General features: G+C 43.4%; 1 protein-coding gene across 6 annotated transcripts in view; it reads right to left on the bottom strand.

Moving 5' to 3' along the window:
* Positions 1 to 201: 201 nt before the first annotated feature.
* The window catches only part of p2ry13 (purinergic receptor P2Y13), a 32,375-nt gene continuing 13,446 nt past the window's right edge, over positions 202 to 19,130 (bottom strand). For 3 of the 6 annotated variants that reach the window (XM_082178968.1, XM_082178970.1, XM_082178971.1), the window contains 3 exons: positions 4,859 to 4,971; positions 3,260 to 3,969; positions 202 to 751 (listed from right to left, as the gene is read on the bottom strand). In XM_082178968.1, the coding sequence (XP_082035094.1) occupies positions 416 to 751; positions 3,260 to 3,961 (1,038 nt within the window). In that variant the 5' untranslated portion in view covers positions 3,962 to 3,969; positions 4,859 to 4,971 and the 3' untranslated portion in view covers positions 202 to 415. The other 3 variants (XM_082178969.1, XM_082178972.1, XM_082178973.1) reach the window with 2 other exon arrangements.

Here is a 19,130-nt window from a genome sequence, read left to right as displayed (position 1 = left end):
TATAAAACAAGTTTATACCCGAGATGCAAATCTCGCACGCCAATGTGCATTGGCTCGTTTTATCAATACTCATAGATGACAGACTCCCTAAGCGTGATCCCGATCAGTCGACACGTCAACTACGTCGAACGTGAGCGACTGAAAGGGAACCAAATTTTCTTTTTACTTTTCAACAGTTTTATTGCAAGAAAGACAAGGTGGTACTGGTAAGATAAGGGAGTCTTTTTTATTTTGTGATTTCTGCTCCCCCATTCACTGCAAAAAACAATTCCAATGAAAATATCTACATCTTTAAAACAAGTTTATAGACACTTTTAGATATTTGTGCTGGACAAAAATACTGATTAACAAAATAATTTTGCAGTGTATTTTCATGGACCCTTGAATTTTCATAACAGCCACAGGATGAAGTATGTTAATGACGACCTAAATCCGTATTTGTGTCACAATGGCCTCTGATTGGCATCTCCATTCTGGTGGAGGTCTCTGTCAGAGACCCATGTGGGAGCGGACGGCGGCTCAGTGTGGCAGTGAGCTTCTTGCGGAAGACTCGACACAGAAAAACATAGATGAGAGGGTCCAGGCACACGTTAGTAGATGATATCCAGAGGGTGATCTCTTTGGCAAAATACAGCTGGTTTTGGGCCCAGCACTGGGCAGAAGTATTCCGGGTCTGACTGAGGGTGTAAGGGATTCGGGCCAGGTGGAAGGGTGCAAAGCATACAAAGAAAACACCCACTACCACATACACCTGTGGAGGAGAGGAGAGTTTAGTGCTGGTTAGCATGCTGTACACCAGAAACTGGAGCTTGTCAAATAAAGAATTCAATGCAATTCAACTACAGTGAGCTTCCTTTTGGGGAAAAAAGCAGTTAGTACAAACTATTTATAAAACACTGCTAACTACTCTGAAGCTTGATTAAAACCCATTTGGATTGAAACCCAGCTAATGACATTCTGGTCTCTCTGGCTCGGTTCCCTCCTTCAATGCGTCTATTGGATTTTTTTCACCTGTCCTATGATCCAACAGGTGAAAATCATGTGCACATCACTTAGCAAAGTAACAGCACACCTATACCAAGATAAGACACCAAGGCCCAAAGACAGCCCACAATCCGTTATTGATGGTCCCATGCATATTGCACACAAAACTGGAAACTACTTTGTCAAGCTTTAATCAGAACCAGGGATGATACAGAGTGTTTTTGACGTAATACATTATCAGTGCATAGATTTTCCAAGTTTTCCAGGTTAGGGGGAAAAAAAACTGAGAATTTTCTTTGAGGGATCTGGTAGCAAGTGTTTTCTGAGTTGCGTAGTACTACACATTATACGATGAAAGATGACGATTCGAAAGATGACCAATCGTGTTGATTTCTGTTGTCGTGCCTCCTAAACGGTGGTCCTATGTTGTACAGTGAGAGAGCTTCAAAGATGGTCTTGCGACCAAAGATAGCCTCCGATAATTTTCTAACAATGTCAAAAATTTAGCACGATCATCTCACAGTGTTTGCTGCTACGACCTACATCTACTGACTAGCCAATACAATTGCAGTATGAAATGGTGTATTGATCAATGAGACATGATGCTATCTTTTAATAAATTCTTGGGAGCAGGAGTGGCAGTGTGCCGAATTTTGTTTATTTTGAACATGCTAAAACATAAAACTTCTTACCTCAAGCTCTATTTACAAAATTGGCATGCCAAGCTGGCGTCTTTTCCCTAGCAACGACCACATCCATATTCTCCTCTTTTGATTCCTCTTTTTTTCAGCACACAATTGGAAAAGTACGATTCATTTGTTTGTCACTAGTGCTTGCTGATGATGTTATATTTTTCTACACTAACTTAAGATTCAATAGGTGTCATTATCCCCATTAGATCCATGTCGTACAGTGTGATTTGTAATGATCTAATAGGATTGCTGAAATTGCAGGGTCTGTGGCAGGTATTACGTCGGTGAGATAATCAGTACTTTTTATTTTTGGACTGGCCAAAATTTGGGTGACATGTTTTGGGCTATTGTTAAGTATATTCTGTACAACCATTCATAGAAACCAATTGGCACTGGTCTATTCTGCGGTTATATCCACTTTAGATAAACCCGCCCCCAAACTACTAGATCAAGGCTGGGCAACTCTGGTCCTTGATATGATTTAATAGGCTTGTTCGACTTGAACCGGCGCTACACAGTCCGATTCGTTTATGACATGAGAGCAGATGTGCAGCACCGCTTCAAGTCGAACAAGCCTATTAACTCCAACTATAATCAAACACACCTGAACAAGTTCATTAAGATATTCAGGATTACTAAAAAGTTATTGGCAGTTGAGTTATTGGCAGTTGAGTGGAGCTAAACTTGGAAGGAAAGTGGGTCTTGAGGGTCTGAGTTGCCTAGCCCAGTACTAGACAGTATGCAAGTTGAGACGCAGCTTATGTTTCTATTCATTAATATCATTTCCAATTCTTTGAAATTGTGTTTCCCATCCCTCATCCTGGAGGCACACCAGGCAGTACACATTTTCTAACTCCTCCTAATCATGTGTGCCTCCAGGAACAGGATTGGGAAACACTGCCCTGAATATACAAATGTCTACTAGCTGCATCTTAAAGGGATACTATGGGATTAAACTATGTTATTCCCTTAACTAAGACGAGTTGATACATACCTCTCTCGTCTTGGTGCGTGCACTCAATCGCTCTGGCGCGCGGCGACACTTTGACAGCACTTAGCTTAGCCCAGTTCATTCATTAGGGACCAAGCAGAGATGAAGCTAGAAGCGACCAAACACCTCCACGTTTTCCCTATTTAAATACAGTTACACGAATAGTTACACGACCAAGTATGGTGACACAAAATAAAACGTGGTGCTTTTCTAAGCGGGTAAAAAGGATAACTATAATGTATGGCGGAATAGCACTTGAAGTTGGGAGCACTTTGACTTATTTTGTGTCACCATACTTGGTCGTGTAACTGTATTTAAATTGGGAAAACGTGGAGGTGTTTGGTCGCTTCTAGCTTCATCTCTGCTTGGTCCCTAATGAATGAACTGGGCTAAGCTAAGTGCTATAAAAGTGTCGCCGCGCGCCAGAGCGATTGAGTGCACGCACTGAGACGAGAGAGGTATGCATCAACTCGTCTTAGTTAAGGGAATAACATAGTTTAATATGAAAAAACGGTGAAGTATCCCTTTAACAGAACTTCAGTGTCTGCACTCTCAGGGTTGGATAAGGGAGGTTGAAGAAAGTGCACTTTACCTTAGATGTGGTCTGTTTACTGGCTGTGTCACTGCTGCTTTGTGATGCACGGTACGATTCAAACACTTTCCTGCTGATGAAGGTGTAGCAGACAACCATGAGCACCAACGTACCCCAAAAAATAACCTGGCAGAAGTAGTTAAAACCTTCATGCCACATGAGTCCCATCATCCCCTTCATCTTGGTGCATCGCAGCCTTCCACCAGCTGAGATCGGCGGCATTTGGTTACTCAGGATGACATTGGGCAGAGCCAATGACAACATAACCACCCAGATAACTGCACACAGGATCCGACCCACCCCGACCCTCTGAAAAGCACATTTCCCGAACGGATGCACAATCTTTAGGTATCTGTCCAAGCTAATTAATCCGAGAAGGAGGATGCTGATGTACATGGTGGTATAGAAGAGTACAGCTGAGTACCGGCAATGAAAAGCCCGCAGGTGCCAGGAACCCAACCCCGCATCGGTCAATGCCTTTACAGGCACAGTAAGGGTCATCAATAGATCAGCCATGACTACGTTCTTCAGGTACACAACGAATGTTGAGCTGCTGCGGATTTGGAAGAAGATCCAGGCAGTCAGAGTGTTCAACACAAAAGCAGCCAGGAAAAGAGCAGTGTACAGACAAGGGAAGAGTATGGACGTTACTCTAGTGTCCCGCTCACACTTGAGTGAAGTGTTCACCTGACTCACGTTCATCTTGATACCTGGAGGGAAAAACGTCAAAAGAGCTGAACGCAGAATTGGAGAAGTCAAGTTATATCCACTTCCTGCTATAAATGGCTAACTTTACCAATATAATGGTGTAAATATTCATGATCACTGGGGGAATTCATGAGTTATGATGAGACACACTAAAGCCGCGTTTCCACCGAAATTACCCAGAACATTTTGTCCCAGGAACTTTTTCCCACGGTCTAAAGTACCGTGAAGTCTAGGTAAATTAGTCCGGTGACGTAGGAGTGTGCGCTACTTCACAGTTCCCGCTGGATTTCATTCTCTGAATTTAAGCTTAATAAAGCCTGAACCTCGTCGTCAGTCCATCGGCCGTATTTTTCAAACTCCATTGTTGATACGAATAGCAAACAACTGTTACTGCACGCAGTAACAATCAAACCAATCAAAATGCGGTCATGAACTCAACCAATCAGCATGTTCAGCGCCCAAGTCCCACCACTGAAAGTTTCTGAACTTTCTAAAAAGTACTTTCTCGCAAGCAGGGACCTTCGGAGGGGGAAATATTTACCCGGATCTTCATTTAGACCCTGGTTCCTGCGGTGGAAACACACCGAATACCACCCCAAAGTCCCTAGTTCCTGGGAAAAAGTTCCTGCGGTGGAAACGCGGCAAAATACACCAACAATTTACCCTGAACTTTACAAAGGATCTCCTGTTATGTTTAATTCTATTGAAACCCCATTTCTATGGCATGCAAACAGAAGAAGTCAGAAATACACAGAAATAACAAATAACAAAGCCAATGTATATCATTATGCTTATAATGACAATCATTTTGAGGGGAATACAGGGGAAACAGATGTATATATATATAGATGTACATATACTAAATATATGTATGCAGGAACAAACACTTACCAGGAAAATTGTTTTGGAGTAGAGTTTGGAGACTTGTAAGCAAAGCTCAAAGAGGAATTAATAAATGTCTTAATGCCTTCCACAAGCTGTATCCACAGTGAAGTGTGTCTGCACTTTTAGCCACACACACACACACAGAGAGAGAGAGAGAGAGAGAGAGAGAGAGAGAGAGAGAGAGAGAGAGAGAGAGAGAGAGAGAGAGAGAGAGAGAGAGAGAGTGAGTGAGACTTTTTGACAGTGTAGATATATCATATACTTCTATTGATTTTATATACAGTTTTATACAACTATAAGTATTACAGTCTAATACCCATTCTAACTGTACCCATAAAAACTTTTGACATGTTAAGCATATTTTTATATATTATTGGATATTGTTAAAATGATATGCTGTATTTGTTTTTGTTTGTTTGTTTGTTTCCTCAAGTGAGGACATCCCCGGATGTCACCCATGGGAAGCTTTTGTCAGATTTAGCTCACTGCTGGGGACATGTCTGTGCCTAAACTCTTGCTAAGTATGTACACAAACACATGCACAGTTATGAACACACACACACACACACACACACACACACACACACACACACACACACACACACACACACACACACACACACACACACACAGTTTTCACATGGCTGCCTATGGGTTTTTTTCTCATCAAAGTTAGTCTAACGGGAATGTCAGTAACTCTTCCTGTTTAGCTGCCCATCATATGGTGTGGTGGCTGCCCTGATAGGGGTGTCATATTTTGAGTTTGTTTTTGCAGTTTTTTTCCCTGTCCTGTTCACGTCTATTGCTGCGTCCCAATTCGCCTACTTATACTACGCCCTGAAAGCATGTACTCTTTTTGTGAAGAAAAAGTACATACTTTTAAGTGTGTAGCAAAAGAGTAGGCAAGCTTTGGGACACACTACTTCGTCATCTTTAATGGACAGATCTGTCGCGTGCGTCCTGTCACCGTAAACTGCCCTGTCAATCATCTTGTCACAGTTAAAATCCTCCATTCAATCTAATTTAATTTCCAACCGTTTCGGAGAGAAATGTTGTAGCACGTTGATCTGCCAGTCGTGGGTCTTTCATGCGGAGACTCTCCTCATGTGTTCGCATTTGGATATAATGATGCATTTAAAAGTTAAATGGCTAATGTACATGTAAATGTATCTTCACAAAAGTTCACAATGCCGCTGCAGATGCAATATAATGTGGACAACACTGAATAAAAATGTTTTCGCCAGGTTAGATACTGATACTTATTCACTCAAACCCCTTTATCTAAACCTCTCTACATAACCGCCGGACTCACACGTCCTCCATGTCTGTAGTTTTTTAGCATTTTTCACTCGTGTGTAGTTCCAATCGAATCCTCGTCCAATGTGTGATGGGTTGTGGGCAATATTAGCCATTAGAGTGTTCACGGATCTGCACTTCGGATTCTGACCGGAAAAAGTAGACCATCCGGGTATCTTTGAATACCCATTTCAACATACTATATGATTTGGGACGTACTAATTCTATTTTTGAATACTATTTAGGACTGAAAGTATGCGAATTGGGACGCACCGTCTGTCTGTGTTTCTAGGTTAGCTTTCTAGGTGTTTCTAGGTTAGCTTTCTAGGTTGTTGATTGGTTTGGTTCTCCTCTGTTCTCTGCTTGTTTGTTTCTATGGTTTCTGATTGATTTGAGTCTTCTGTTCAGGTGTGTCTCGTTAATTAAATACAAAGGAGCTGAAGAGTTAAGACCTCAGTTTCTGTTTGTTACGAGACTTTCATTGTTGATTTTTAATGTTTATGATAAAGTGGTTTTGTTTTTCTCCAGGTTATTCTCCTGTGTGTTGTGTATAATATTAGATTAAAAGTAATTTTAAATATTGAACTGCTCCTCTCATAACTCACTAACCTCTAAAAAATGCATTCAAATATGTATTTTAGTGAAAGGTTAGAATTTTGTTGTTGTTGTTTGAGGTGTTTTCTGTTTTTGCAGTAGTGCCACATACATTTGAAAAAATATAACTAAAATGCCACAAACAAATTAAGAGCCATATTGCATTCACAAATTATTTATTTCAATAAACCAAATTGAAACCAAAATTATGAAAAGATATAAGTAAAACCAATGGCAATAAGCAGAAACAAAGAGGTTTGTGTGTGCGTGTGACTGCAAAAGTGTTTGTGTTTAGGCGTGCATTTGTCTTAGGTCACACCTCTTCATATCTGCTTTTGTTCTGCATTTGTGGCTGATTTTGCAGTTTTTTTTGTTTTTGTTTTTTTGTTCTGCGCTCAAGAACGCTTCCCTCCTCTAGTATTAACAACTGCAAGTCCAGATTAAGCATTTATAATCTCAGAACAACCTCTTTGTACTTCTGCACTGTAAAACAACATAACATCTATGTAATTTTTATAGAAAAGCACTGAAAAATTGCTACAGTAAAATAATGTTGGCTATGTAGGTTACTTTGTTAACTGTAAATTACTTTCCCAGAAATGTATATTAGGCATGTTTACATGCACAATGATGCGCTGATAACTCCTAAAAATCAGCTTATTGAAATAATCCGTTGTTCTGGTTTGCATGGAAACCAATAACCCGGCAACACAAGTATTGTGTTGGATGAAGTCACAGGCGCACTTACTTACAGGCTATAAAAAGTGCGCCTGAACAACACATTATCAGCTCCAGATTGTCTAAAGGAAGACGCAAAGACATGCCTGAAGTATGGCAACACGACGAAGCATTTTATTTCCGTTCTCAGGGAACCGGGTTACATAACCTTAGAAGTTCCCTTTCGAAGTGGAACTTCTGACACTGCGTCATGGTGTTGACAATATGGGAACATTAATACCCATTGCGGCATACTGAACAAATGCCTGCTCACCATGCTTTGAAATGAAATGAGCGAGCAATGGTGTAGCCAAAGGCTACCATACAGCGCACCAAGTGACCAAGAGTTAAGGTGCCTAAAGCTGGGGCCACACTAAAAGATTTTTTAAATCTTATACAATTTTCAAAATGTGAGAGACCACAAACATGACAATAAGAAATCATAGATTTAACTTGTTCCTCTCCCAGCAAACATTGGTCCGACGGCAACGTCGTGTCCCTGGCCAAAAATAGTCGCGGTAGGACGGCATAAATCGGTAAAAATATGTAACACAGAACATTTCCTAAAAATGCATTCAGATACATTTGTACATGTCTACAGTTATCTGGGGTTGCATGTATAGTTGTTTTTTTTTACTTTTAGCTACGTGCAGTTCAATATCTACCCTAGTTGTGTATCGGTTGTGAGAGGACGTCACCTGGCGACGTCTTTTACACGTGCGTTTATAGTCCATCATGACCCTCTATGAAATCCGTGTTGAAATATGCAAAAAAAATATGCTTAATCCTTGCATGATTAATACTGCAATAACCCAGCACACATTGGTCCGACTGCACATACGTCGTGTCCCTGGCCAAAAACAGTCGCAAGTGGACGTCCACTAGGTGACGTCCTTTACACGTGCATTTATAGTCCATCATGACCCTCTATGAAATCCTATGAAATATGCTAAAGCAATTATGCATACACCTTGGTCAACACTACAATAATTAATTTAAGTGCCCCAAGTAGTTTTTAAGAGGTTCTGAAAAGACGTACACTGACGTCAAAACTGCTGCCGAGATGTTGTAACAAATCTCGCGATATTGCAAAATCCCGCGATAGGATGTAGTGTATTATCTCGCGATTTGGGGCGTTTTCTTTTTGAACAACCACCGTACCACGAGGCGAGCAGGACTTGAGGGCGCATCGTGTGTTGCAGAATTACAGAAAGTCGACGAATTACAAAAAACGTACTCGGTTACTAACGTAACCTCGGTTCTCTCTAGAGAGGAAACGAGTACTGCGTAAATCTTACGCTAGGGGAAAATCTCTTTTCCGCGAGATACTGAAGCCCAAAAATTAGCCTTAATTTTGAAATAATGTAAAACGCGTTGCGGCAGCATGCAGACACAGGCGAGACGGCTTGTGCGCCTATTGGCTGCCCTGCGGCAACTGCAGCAGCCTATCGATAAGGCCCACTCGTGACGTCAGCTCCAATGGGGGCACTTCGCGCCCAATACGTCACGTCCCGCCAGAATGGGCGTGGTCTAGGGCTATAAACATAGCTTCGAGAGGCTAGCTCACTGGTTTTTCATCGCCGAAGCGAACCAGAGCGTGTGCAGGCACGGCAAGATACGCAGTACTCGTTTCCTCTCTAGAGAGAACCGAGGTTACGTTAGTAACCGAGTACGTTCTCTTACGAGAGGTACTCTCGTACTGCGTAAATCTTACGCTAGGGGAAACAGTGTAAAACGCCGTGCATGCTAAGATCCAGCACCAAAGTCCCAAGGGCAAGTGCCCGGGCTCATATAGTACATGATCATAATGGACTCACAGAGAGCCCAGGAAAGAGTGGCTAGAATAGCATCATTCCTGTAATAATATAACATCTTATAAGGAGCAGTTATACTGATGATTAGTCGTACAGTCAGGGCGACCCCCGGCCTGGACTGACGAATATAGTGGGTCTTACACACTGCCCATAGAGCTGCGCGATCCAACAGCGAGCATTTGCTCAAGCAGTTTCAGTATTCTGGCCCGAACACATCAGGGCAGACAGTACCGATTTTAGACCGAAAGCAGCTTAGCCTGCAAGGCGGGAACCTCTAGGTTATAAAACCTTATAAATGTAGACGGGGAGGCCCAGCCTGCCGCCATACAGATATCTTGCAAGGCAATCCCACTAGACCAAGCCCACGACGAGGCCACGCCTCTCGTGGAGTGTGCTCTGACTCCAAATGGGCACTGTAAGCCCTTAGAGGTATAAGCCAGCGCTATAGCATCAACTATCCAACTGGATAGGCTCTGTTTCGACACGGCAAGTCCCTTAGAACGTCCGTAGAGTGAAAACAAAGAGCTGCTCTGTCTGTCTGAAAACAGACGTGCGAGACACATAAGCTCTTAATGCTCTGACTGGGCAAAGGAAGCTTGCGTCTCCTTCCTCGTCAGAGACCGGTAAGGCTGACAGGGAATGACCTGCGCCCTAAACGGTGTGTTGAGGGATTTTGGAACATAACCGTGCTTAGGTTTGAGTATAACTCTTGAGTCATTAGGCCCAAACTCCATACACGTCGCGCTTACTGAGAGCGCGTGTAAGTCCCCTGTGCGCTTCACTGAAGCGAGAGCCAGAAGAAACACTGTCTTGAAAGACAGGTGTTTAAGATCAATCGTCTGTAAAGGCTCGAATGGGTCACCTTTCATGGCTTCCAGCACTGTAGAAAGGTTCCATACAGGGACTGAGGGAGGCCTGGGAGGATTCAGTCCCTTAGCTCCTCTAAGGAAGACGATGACTAAATCGTTCCTTCCTACTGACTGACCCAGCGTTGTTTTTGAGAACGCTGCTATGGCCGCCACATACACTTTGAGCGTGGAAGGGGTCCTGCCCTTGTCCAACAGCTCTTGTAGGAAGGAGAGAACCTCCGTCACCCCACAGTCTAGGGGCGACACGCCACGAGCTGTGCATCAGCTGGAGAACACTGACCATTTCGAGGAATAGAGACGTCGCATAGACGGAGCTCTAGCCTGCGTGATCGTGTTTAACACTCCGCTTGGGGAGGTCAGCGGGTACCCGTTGATGGCCCAAACATGAAGGGACCACAGCTCTGGGCGCGGATGCCAAAACGAGCCCTTGGCCTGAGAGAGGAGGTCCCTCCTCACTGGCACTGGCCATGGGGCAGTGCTTGCTAGCTGCATCAGAACTGGGAACCAGGGTTGGTTTTTCCAGAACGGCGCTACGAGTAGCACTGAGCATCCTTCTCTGATCCGTTCTATCACCTGAGGCAGGAGAAAGACGGGAGGAAAGGCATAGAGCGGGCGGCGGGGCCATACGTGAGCCAGCGCGTCCCTGCTCTTGGAGAAAAATTCCAGACAGTGAGCGTTTTCTTGAGACGCGAACAGGTCTACTTCCGCTCTGCCGAATTTCTTCCACAGCAGCTGGACTGTCTGTGGGTGTAGAGGCCATTCGCCTGTCGGAACATTGTTTCTGGACAGTCTGTCCGGTCCTACGTTCAGGAGCCCTGGCACATGCGCTGCTCTCGGCGAGAGCAGGTTGCGCTGAGCCCACACCAGGAGGCGTTCTGTCAGCCTGTGCAGGTTTCGGGACCTGAGGCCGCCCTGGCGATTTATGTAGGACACCACTGACATGTTGTCCGAGCGGACCAGGACGTGGTGTCCTCGTATTTAGGGACAAAAACGCGTCAGTGCGTTGTCTACTGCCAACATTTCGAGGCAGTTTATGTGTAGAAGCTTCTCCCGTTCTGACCATTGGCCGAAGAACGGTCTGCCCTTGAGCAGTGCTCCCCATCCCAAGGTGGAGGCGTCCGTAGACACTACCTTCACACTCGAGGAAGTCCCCAGGCTAACACCTGATTGGTACAAGTCGTTTGCTTTCCCAGGTTTCAGAGCTGCGATGCATTTCTGATTGACCTTGAGACGAAGCAGACCGGAAGCCCACGCTCGGCGCGGTACTCGCGCTTTCAGCCAGAACTGTAGCGGGCGCATGCGAAGCAAGCCCAACTGAAGTACTGATGATGCTGAGGCCATGAGACCTAGCATCCTCTGAAATTTCTTGAGCGGGACAGATGCGCCGCAGCGGAAAGAGCTCGCTGCGCGCTGAATGTCTAGTACGCGCTCTGGTGACAGTCGCGCTATCATAGACAGCGAGTCCAGTTCTGTGCCCAGAAAAGATATTATCTGTCTGGGAGACAGAGAACTCTTCGCCCAATTGACCCAGATTCTCGAGGTGATCGAGCAAAATGGTCCTGTGCTCTATGAGCACCGAGTGAGATTGAGCTAGAATCAGCCAATCGTCCAAGTAGTTCAATACTCGCATGCCCTGTAGTCTGAGGGGTGCGAGCGGCTAGAGACAAGCCGAACGGTAGGACTGAGCACTGATATGCCTGGCCCTCGAAGGCGAATCTCAAACGTCGCCTGTGACGTGACGCTATTTGTATTTGAAAATATGCGTCTTTCAGATCTATTGACACAAACCAATCTCCTCGGCGAATGTGCGTGAGGGTTTTTCTGGTCGTGAGCATTCCGAACTGTTGCTTCGCAAGCACTCTGTTCAGTTGCCTTAGATCTAGTATGGGTCTGAGACCCCCGTCTTTTTTCAGTACCAGGAAGTATCTGCTGTATAGCCCTCCTTCACTCTGAGCTTGAGATAAAGGCTCTATGGCCCCTTTGCTCAACAGTTTCAAAATTTCGGCTCGAAGTAGGTGGTGCTACTTCTGTTTTTACCGTAGCTTCGACGCGCGTCACATAGCGGCGAGGGCGTCGGCGAAACTGTAGCGAATAGCCTCTTTCTATAATGTCTAGCACCCACTTCAAAACCCCCGGGTAGCCTTGCCCATGCATCTGCACGAATGGCTAGGGGCTGAATGCGGAGCGCGCTCTGGTCGCTCAGCGACAGAGGGGCTTCGGTGTGCTGTAACATAAGCGTCGCGCTTCGAGGCAGGGGGCGCGCTGATAACAGCGGGCAGATTGCCCGCGCTCGACTCCTTTGCGGTGGTCAACCGAGAGGGGAGGGCTGGGCGAGTCCCGTAGGACCTGTCATGTCTATGTGTGAATGTGGGCGCGGGATAGCGGGCACATTTACAACACTGAGAGCATTGTCCGCCTGAGCAGAGCGAATGCACGTTGGTTTTGTTTTTACAGAAACCTTGAGATATGCGGAACGTAGTGTTTGTGGGCACTGGGCAGTGGGCACATTTACCACGTTTAATGCGCAATCGACCTGGGTCGATTTCATGTGCGCGAGCCCTGTGTGACGGGCTGTGTTTGTGTGTAGGAATTTCGTCTACATTCGTAACACCATCGGCCGTGGCCGGGACACCAGAAAATACACTCTTATGGGATTTATCTGGGTAGCCGTAAAAGCGGCGTTTGTGTGCAGGCAAGCGGGCTATTTCGCCGACTTGTTTACTGCAGAATACACTGGAACAGTCGCATTTACTGGAACTGAACGAGCGAGAAGTTGCCATAGAAACAGAAAGCGTCAACATGCTGGCGTTTGTTTGCAGGCGTGCGTGTATTACAGCAGGCTTGTTCACTGCAATATTGACATTTCCAGTCGTCTGAACTTCAGAGGCGGAAACCATAGAAACAGAGTTTGGGTGCAGGCGAACGGGTTGTACCACGCGCTCGTTGGCTGCAAAATACACATCTGCAGTCGCCTTTTCAGGGAACTGCCAGAGCGAGAATTGACGGCAAAAAGTGTGTTTTGCCGGTAGACCCGGGATTCGATCGCGGGTCTCTCGCGTGAAAATCTGACGATCTACCACTGGACCACAGAGGAAGACACATAGACATTCAGTAGCGCGAGTATTATCAAAGAGCGTCAACATGCTGGCGTTTGTTTGCAGGCGTGCGTGCAAAACAACAGGCTCGCTCACTGCAATATTGACATTTCCAGTCACCTGAACTTAAGAGGGGAATGAGAAATGTGTCAGGAGTGGAGGTCGGCCCGGCCGCAGCGGGGCTAAAAACACCCTTTTCTCCTTTCACCAGTGACGCACGGGAACCATAGAAACGGTGTTTGGGTGCAGGCGAGCGGGTTGTACAGCGCGCTCGTTGGCTGCAAAATGCACATCTGCAGTCGCCTTTCAGGGAACTGACAGAGCGAAGCATTGGCGGCATAATATATCTGCCGTTAGACCGGGATTCGAACCCCGGTCCCTCGTGCGAAAAACCTAAGATTCCGCCACTGAGCCACAGGGGGGGAACACAAAGGTGTATAGATGCATGAGCATATAATAGAGCGTCAACATGTTTTCTTCGGCGTTTGCTTGCAAGCGTGCGTGTTACAACAGGCTCGTTTGCTGCAATATTGATATTTCCAGTCGCCTAATCAGGGAACTGAGTTGTCTTTTCGCCGGTGAGTGACGCGTGAATGGGGCGCAAGGGCAGGGTAGCTTTCTTGTAACGTAAAGAAAAACTAACCCCGATCGTCCGCTTCCAGCCTCCCTTGTGAACGGCGCAGTTTGCGCGGCTCGAACAGAGGGAGAGAGAAAGCTAGCCCCGTGACCGTCCGCTCCTGACATCCCCTGTGAACGGCGCGGTTTGCGCGGCTCGAACAGAGGGAGAGCAGGTATCATCCCCCAAGCAGGCAAGGCAAGCGGGCGCACCGGCGAGCTTTGCGGGTTGGGGGGGGCGGAGGAGCAGTCTCGGAGAAGGATGCCAGGTGAGTCCTCAGAGTCACCAGGCAGTAACTGGCTCGCAGTGAGGGCGGTCGCCGTCAGCGAGCGCGAGCGCGAGAGCTGCGTGATCCTCAGGAAAGGGGCGTCTTGAAAAAGACGCCCGGCTCTTTTAGTGCAATGAGAGTGTGTGTCGCGGCGGCGAGCACACACACATACACAAAACACAGTAGCAGAGAAAGGATATAACGCCGGATAGCGCAGCAGGAAGGCGACTGAAGGCGGCGCGGCCAGCGGCTTCAGAGTGTCGACTCGTCCCGCTGAAAGGCTTTTTCAGACGGCGCGGCTTCTCTCCGGATCCAGCGATGCGAGAGCTTCGCTGAAGAGATGAAAAATCAGTGAGCTAGCCTCTCGAAGCTATGTTTATAGCCCTAGACCACGCCCATTCTGGCGGGACGTGACGTATTGGGCGCGAAGTGCCCCCATTGGAGCTGACGTCACGAGTGGGCCTTATCGATAGGCTGCTGCAGTTGCCGCAGGGCAGCCAATAGGCGCACAAGCCGTCTCGCCTGTGTCTGCATGCTGCCGCAACGCGTTTTACATTATTTCAAAATTAAGGATAATTTTTTGGCTTCAGTATCTCGCGGAAAAGAGATTTTCTCCTAGCGTAAGATTTACGCAGTACGAGAGTACCTCTCGTAAGAGAACCTGCTTTTGGGTAAGTACATTTTGTGTTATTTTATAAATGTGATTGAGTTTTACTTGTTTTACTCGAAGGAACCAAAATAAATGATTCACACATTGTCAACTGAGATGTAGTTTGAGTTTGGATAAAATTAGCTAGTAGGCTAAAAGTTAATCGGGTTAAAGGCAGGGTTCTATACATTTTGCGACTATTTTTCCTGCTGGTGTGACCAAATTGTGTTATATGTCGCGCTGGCGCGACCGCAACGTTGCCCAGCAACGAATGGTAAACAAAATGAAAGCGGAACGAAACTACGCTACTCATTTGTGCTTCACGGACAGTTTATTGGTTCGGACCAATAATAGTCCACAAATCATTTAAACTTGTAGGAAAACATATGTATATATATATATAGTACCAGTCAAAAGTTTGGAAACATTACTATTTTTAATGTTTTTGAAAGAAGTCTCTTATGCTCATCAAGCCTGCAGTTAAAAAAACAAAAACAAAAAAAAAACAGTAATATTATGAAATATTATTACAATTTAAAATAATGGTTCTCTTTTTTAATATATTTTAAAATGTAATTTATTTTTGTGATGCAAAGCTGAATTTTCATCAGCAAGTACTCCAGTCTTTGGTGTCTTATGATCCTTCAGAAATCATTCTAATATGATGATTTGATTCTCAGTTATTATCAATGATGGAAACAGTTGTGCCGTTTAATATATTTTTTGGGAATACTTTTTTCAGGATTCATTGATGAGTAAAACGTTAACAGCATTTATTCATAAAAACAACATTTATTCCAAATAAAAACATTTCTAACAATATAAATTGTTACCATCACCTTTTATCAATTTAACGCATCCTTGTTGAATTAAAGTACTAATTTCTTAAAAAAAAAATAGTTATTGTTCCCAAACTTTTGAACGGTAGTGTATATTGTTACAAAAGATTTCTATTCTAAATAAATACAGTTCTTTTTAACTTTTTATTCATCAAATAATCCTGAAAAAAGTATCTCAGGTTATAAAAAAAATATTAAGCAGCACAACTGTTTCCAACATTGATCATAAATCAGCATATTAGAATGATTTCTGAAGGATCATAAGACACCAAAGACTGGAGTACTTGCTGATGAAAATTCAGCTTTGCATCACAAAAATTACATTTTAAAGTATATTAAAAAAGAGAACCATTATTTTAAATTGTAATAATATTTCATAATATTACTGTTTTTTTGTTTTGTTTTGTTTTTTAACTGCAGGCTTGATGAGCATAAGAGACTTCTTTCAAAAACATTAAAAATAGTAATGTTTCCGAACTTTTGACTGGTACTGTATATATATGCTCTTTTTAAAATATATTAACTTACATTATTTTGATTGTGGTGTCACATTTAGATTCAGCAGCTGTCCAGAGTTGGTGGATCTGTAAACAAAGTCATGAACAGGTCTGTTTTTACCTTTAATTGTTTGAGTGTATTGCTGCATACTATTTATGGTGAAAAATGTGTGTGTGTGAATCATGTAAAATGCCTTAATAGCAAATTTCAATATGAGGGGTTGTGGTCAAAAGAAGCCATTCAAAGCTACACCTTTGTATGATGTAATTTTGGCCTTATGACATTCAAAAAAATCTTTGTATAATATTAATGGAATTTTTATTAACTTGTATCTATTCAGGGGACATTCTTTAAAAGACCACCTGTCTTTATCAGAAATGTCCTTTTCACATTTACACAGTTGCATACCTAGTTAAGGGTCTCTTCTTAAGGGCACCACAGTATTGAAGAGGGCTTTTTTTATTAAGTTCATGTCATTTACCTCAAAATTAACCTTTTTGTTTGTTGTTTAACCATATTCTCTTCCCTCAGATGCTGTGAAGATGAGGAGCCCAAATGCTAGACTCAGACATTGATGCAGCAATGGCAGAACACCTGAAGCACACTCCAAGAAGAGTTGGGGGTGGTGGATATAAAAAATGAGCCATAAACAAAACCATAAAGCCATAAACCAATTTCATAGACTCTAAAAACTTTTATTTATGGCTGTTTAACAGTAATGCAAGACTGCTAGTAACTGGAAGTTAATACTGCCAAGGCTCTGACACAGTGATGGAATATTATAGAAAGACTGTAACGTATAATGTGTTGACTGTTCCTGTACTTTTGTTATATTCTAGTTGCATGGCTGCTTAACCTTAATGTAAAACTGTTAGAGAAATGCCATTGCCACAGAATTTACCACATTGTTCTATTTTTAGTATCTTTCTTTTAATCCTGGCTGTTTAACAACTGGGAGACAATTTCAAGTGTAATATTCACAATAAAATGTTGTGCTACATTACTACATTCTTTTTGTTTGCTTTAGTCCACAAATAATGTGTTGATGTACACGTGTTAAAACCGTTCTATTGACGTCCAGGTCTGACCGGACCGATTTTGGACCTTTTTAGAACCTTTGTCAAGTTCAGATGTGTAAAACCAGTATAGGTGCGATTTATTTTATTTGTAGGCTTATATACACCTACATTTGGCAGCAACGCACCTTATAAACATCCAGAAGAAGACTAATTCTGACGTCCAGGGACGCGCTGAAGAGACGTGGAATTCACGGCCAGATGACGTCAAAGACGTCGGTTCAACTTTCATTTTGGAACTATTTTTCAACCATGACGGGACGTGTCGAACGGACGTCTTTTCAACGGTCATTACACGTCCAAATGTTTGCTGGGCGAGTGTGTAGAGTGTCGCGATGTGACGAGGAAAGCACACCACACACTAACAGATTCCATTCACAAACAGCCAGAGTCCCGCCTGCAAACACGGGAAATCTCACAAAATATCTCGCTTCAAACGTGACTTTAAAGTAAACAAACATGGCGGACGACCGGCAAGAAGAAATTATACTTATAGTGTATGGACTGCTGTTTACAGAACAAAGAAAAATGTTTTGATTAAGTCATGGAGACAATGTGAACATGAACTTTACGTTACAGTGCGAGCTAGAGGTGAGTCTTCTGATCAGCTCGCTTTCTGAATGGGTATCGTTTCGTCTCACGTGATAATCTCCCATTATTCAGCACACACTCTGCTACAATTATATGTATGTAAAAGTTTGTAGAAATTACGTTTATGTGGGGTTTGTAAAAAACAAAACAAAAATTGTCACTGAAATAAGGCCATAAAATTGACTATTTGTTCACAAGACTTTGAAAACTGAATCGCGAAGCCTAAAATATTTTCTTCAAAACTATGTGAAAATCATCCTGCCCACTCATTCACATAAAACAATATATTGACTTAAAATTTGACATAAGACATGTTTTGTGTTAGAAAGCTGTATGCGAGTAGACGTGAATCATTATGAATATAGATGTATTTCACACCTGGGAAGACAAAGACCTTACCCTAATGGTCCTATCGGGTGGGACTGTGAGGGAACCAGAACAAAGAATGTGAGGAGATTAAAAGAATGGCTTTTTGATTGTTTGGATTTATTTACAACACAACATAATCCAAAGATACATAATGAAGGACAAAAAGGCACATTATTGAACACACTGATCTAAAGAGACTTGAACAGTCATACATCTTTGTGCCATTCCTGAAACAGTCTCTGTTCAACATACATGTCATTTCCAAGGTGTTTGCTTTTTCGTACAAACGCAAATGATCTGAGGCAATCCATGCAAACCTGTCAACGCCCACATCAACTCCATAAAACGCATCAAGTTTAATCAGACTAATGTACTTTATGTCGTCTTGTGAATAATAATAGCGTAATAGTAATAATAATCATGGAAAAGTTTACCTCAGAAAAAGTGCTGGTTTTGGTTTCATTTCGAGGAGCAACGGATACAGCTGAGGATTGTGAATAGTAAGTTCTTTATTCTTCAGGGCTTTGTTCTAATCGCGATATGGAATAGTGTGTATGTGTGAGTGAACGGCACAGATGCGCGCTGTTGTTTACTACATGCACTAGTAAACATGCTGTTTTTACATGAACATATGAACATCCACTTGTTTAGTTTTTTTTATAAACTATATTGCTATACTGAGATGAGCAAAAATCGACTGAAATATGTTGAAATAAAATGTCTTTGAATAAGCAACATATTAAAAAGCAAATTAACCCCCTGGGGTCGCGCCGGCGTGATCACCTCCCTTTTTTTCTTGTCAGTGTGAAAGAGACTCAAATAACTCCATCGATATATCATTTCAAAACTGTTAAATGTCTTCTTTTATTTGTGTACACTAATAATAAAAACAAAATGTTGTGTTTTTCGTAAAATAAAGAAAATAAACATGATGCGCATTCTGCCTTCTCTCTCAATGTGAAGCTCATTCTGAAACGCAACAGAAAA

The sequence above is a fragment of the Leuciscus leuciscus genome, assembly GCF_965113295.1.
Source record: "Leuciscus leuciscus genome assembly, chromosome: 9".
Taxonomy (NCBI): Eukaryota; Metazoa; Chordata; class Actinopteri; order Cypriniformes; family Leuciscidae; genus Leuciscus; species Leuciscus leuciscus.
The sequence above is the reverse complement of the archived record's forward strand: the minus strand, read 5'-3'. Positions and strand labels throughout refer to the sequence as shown.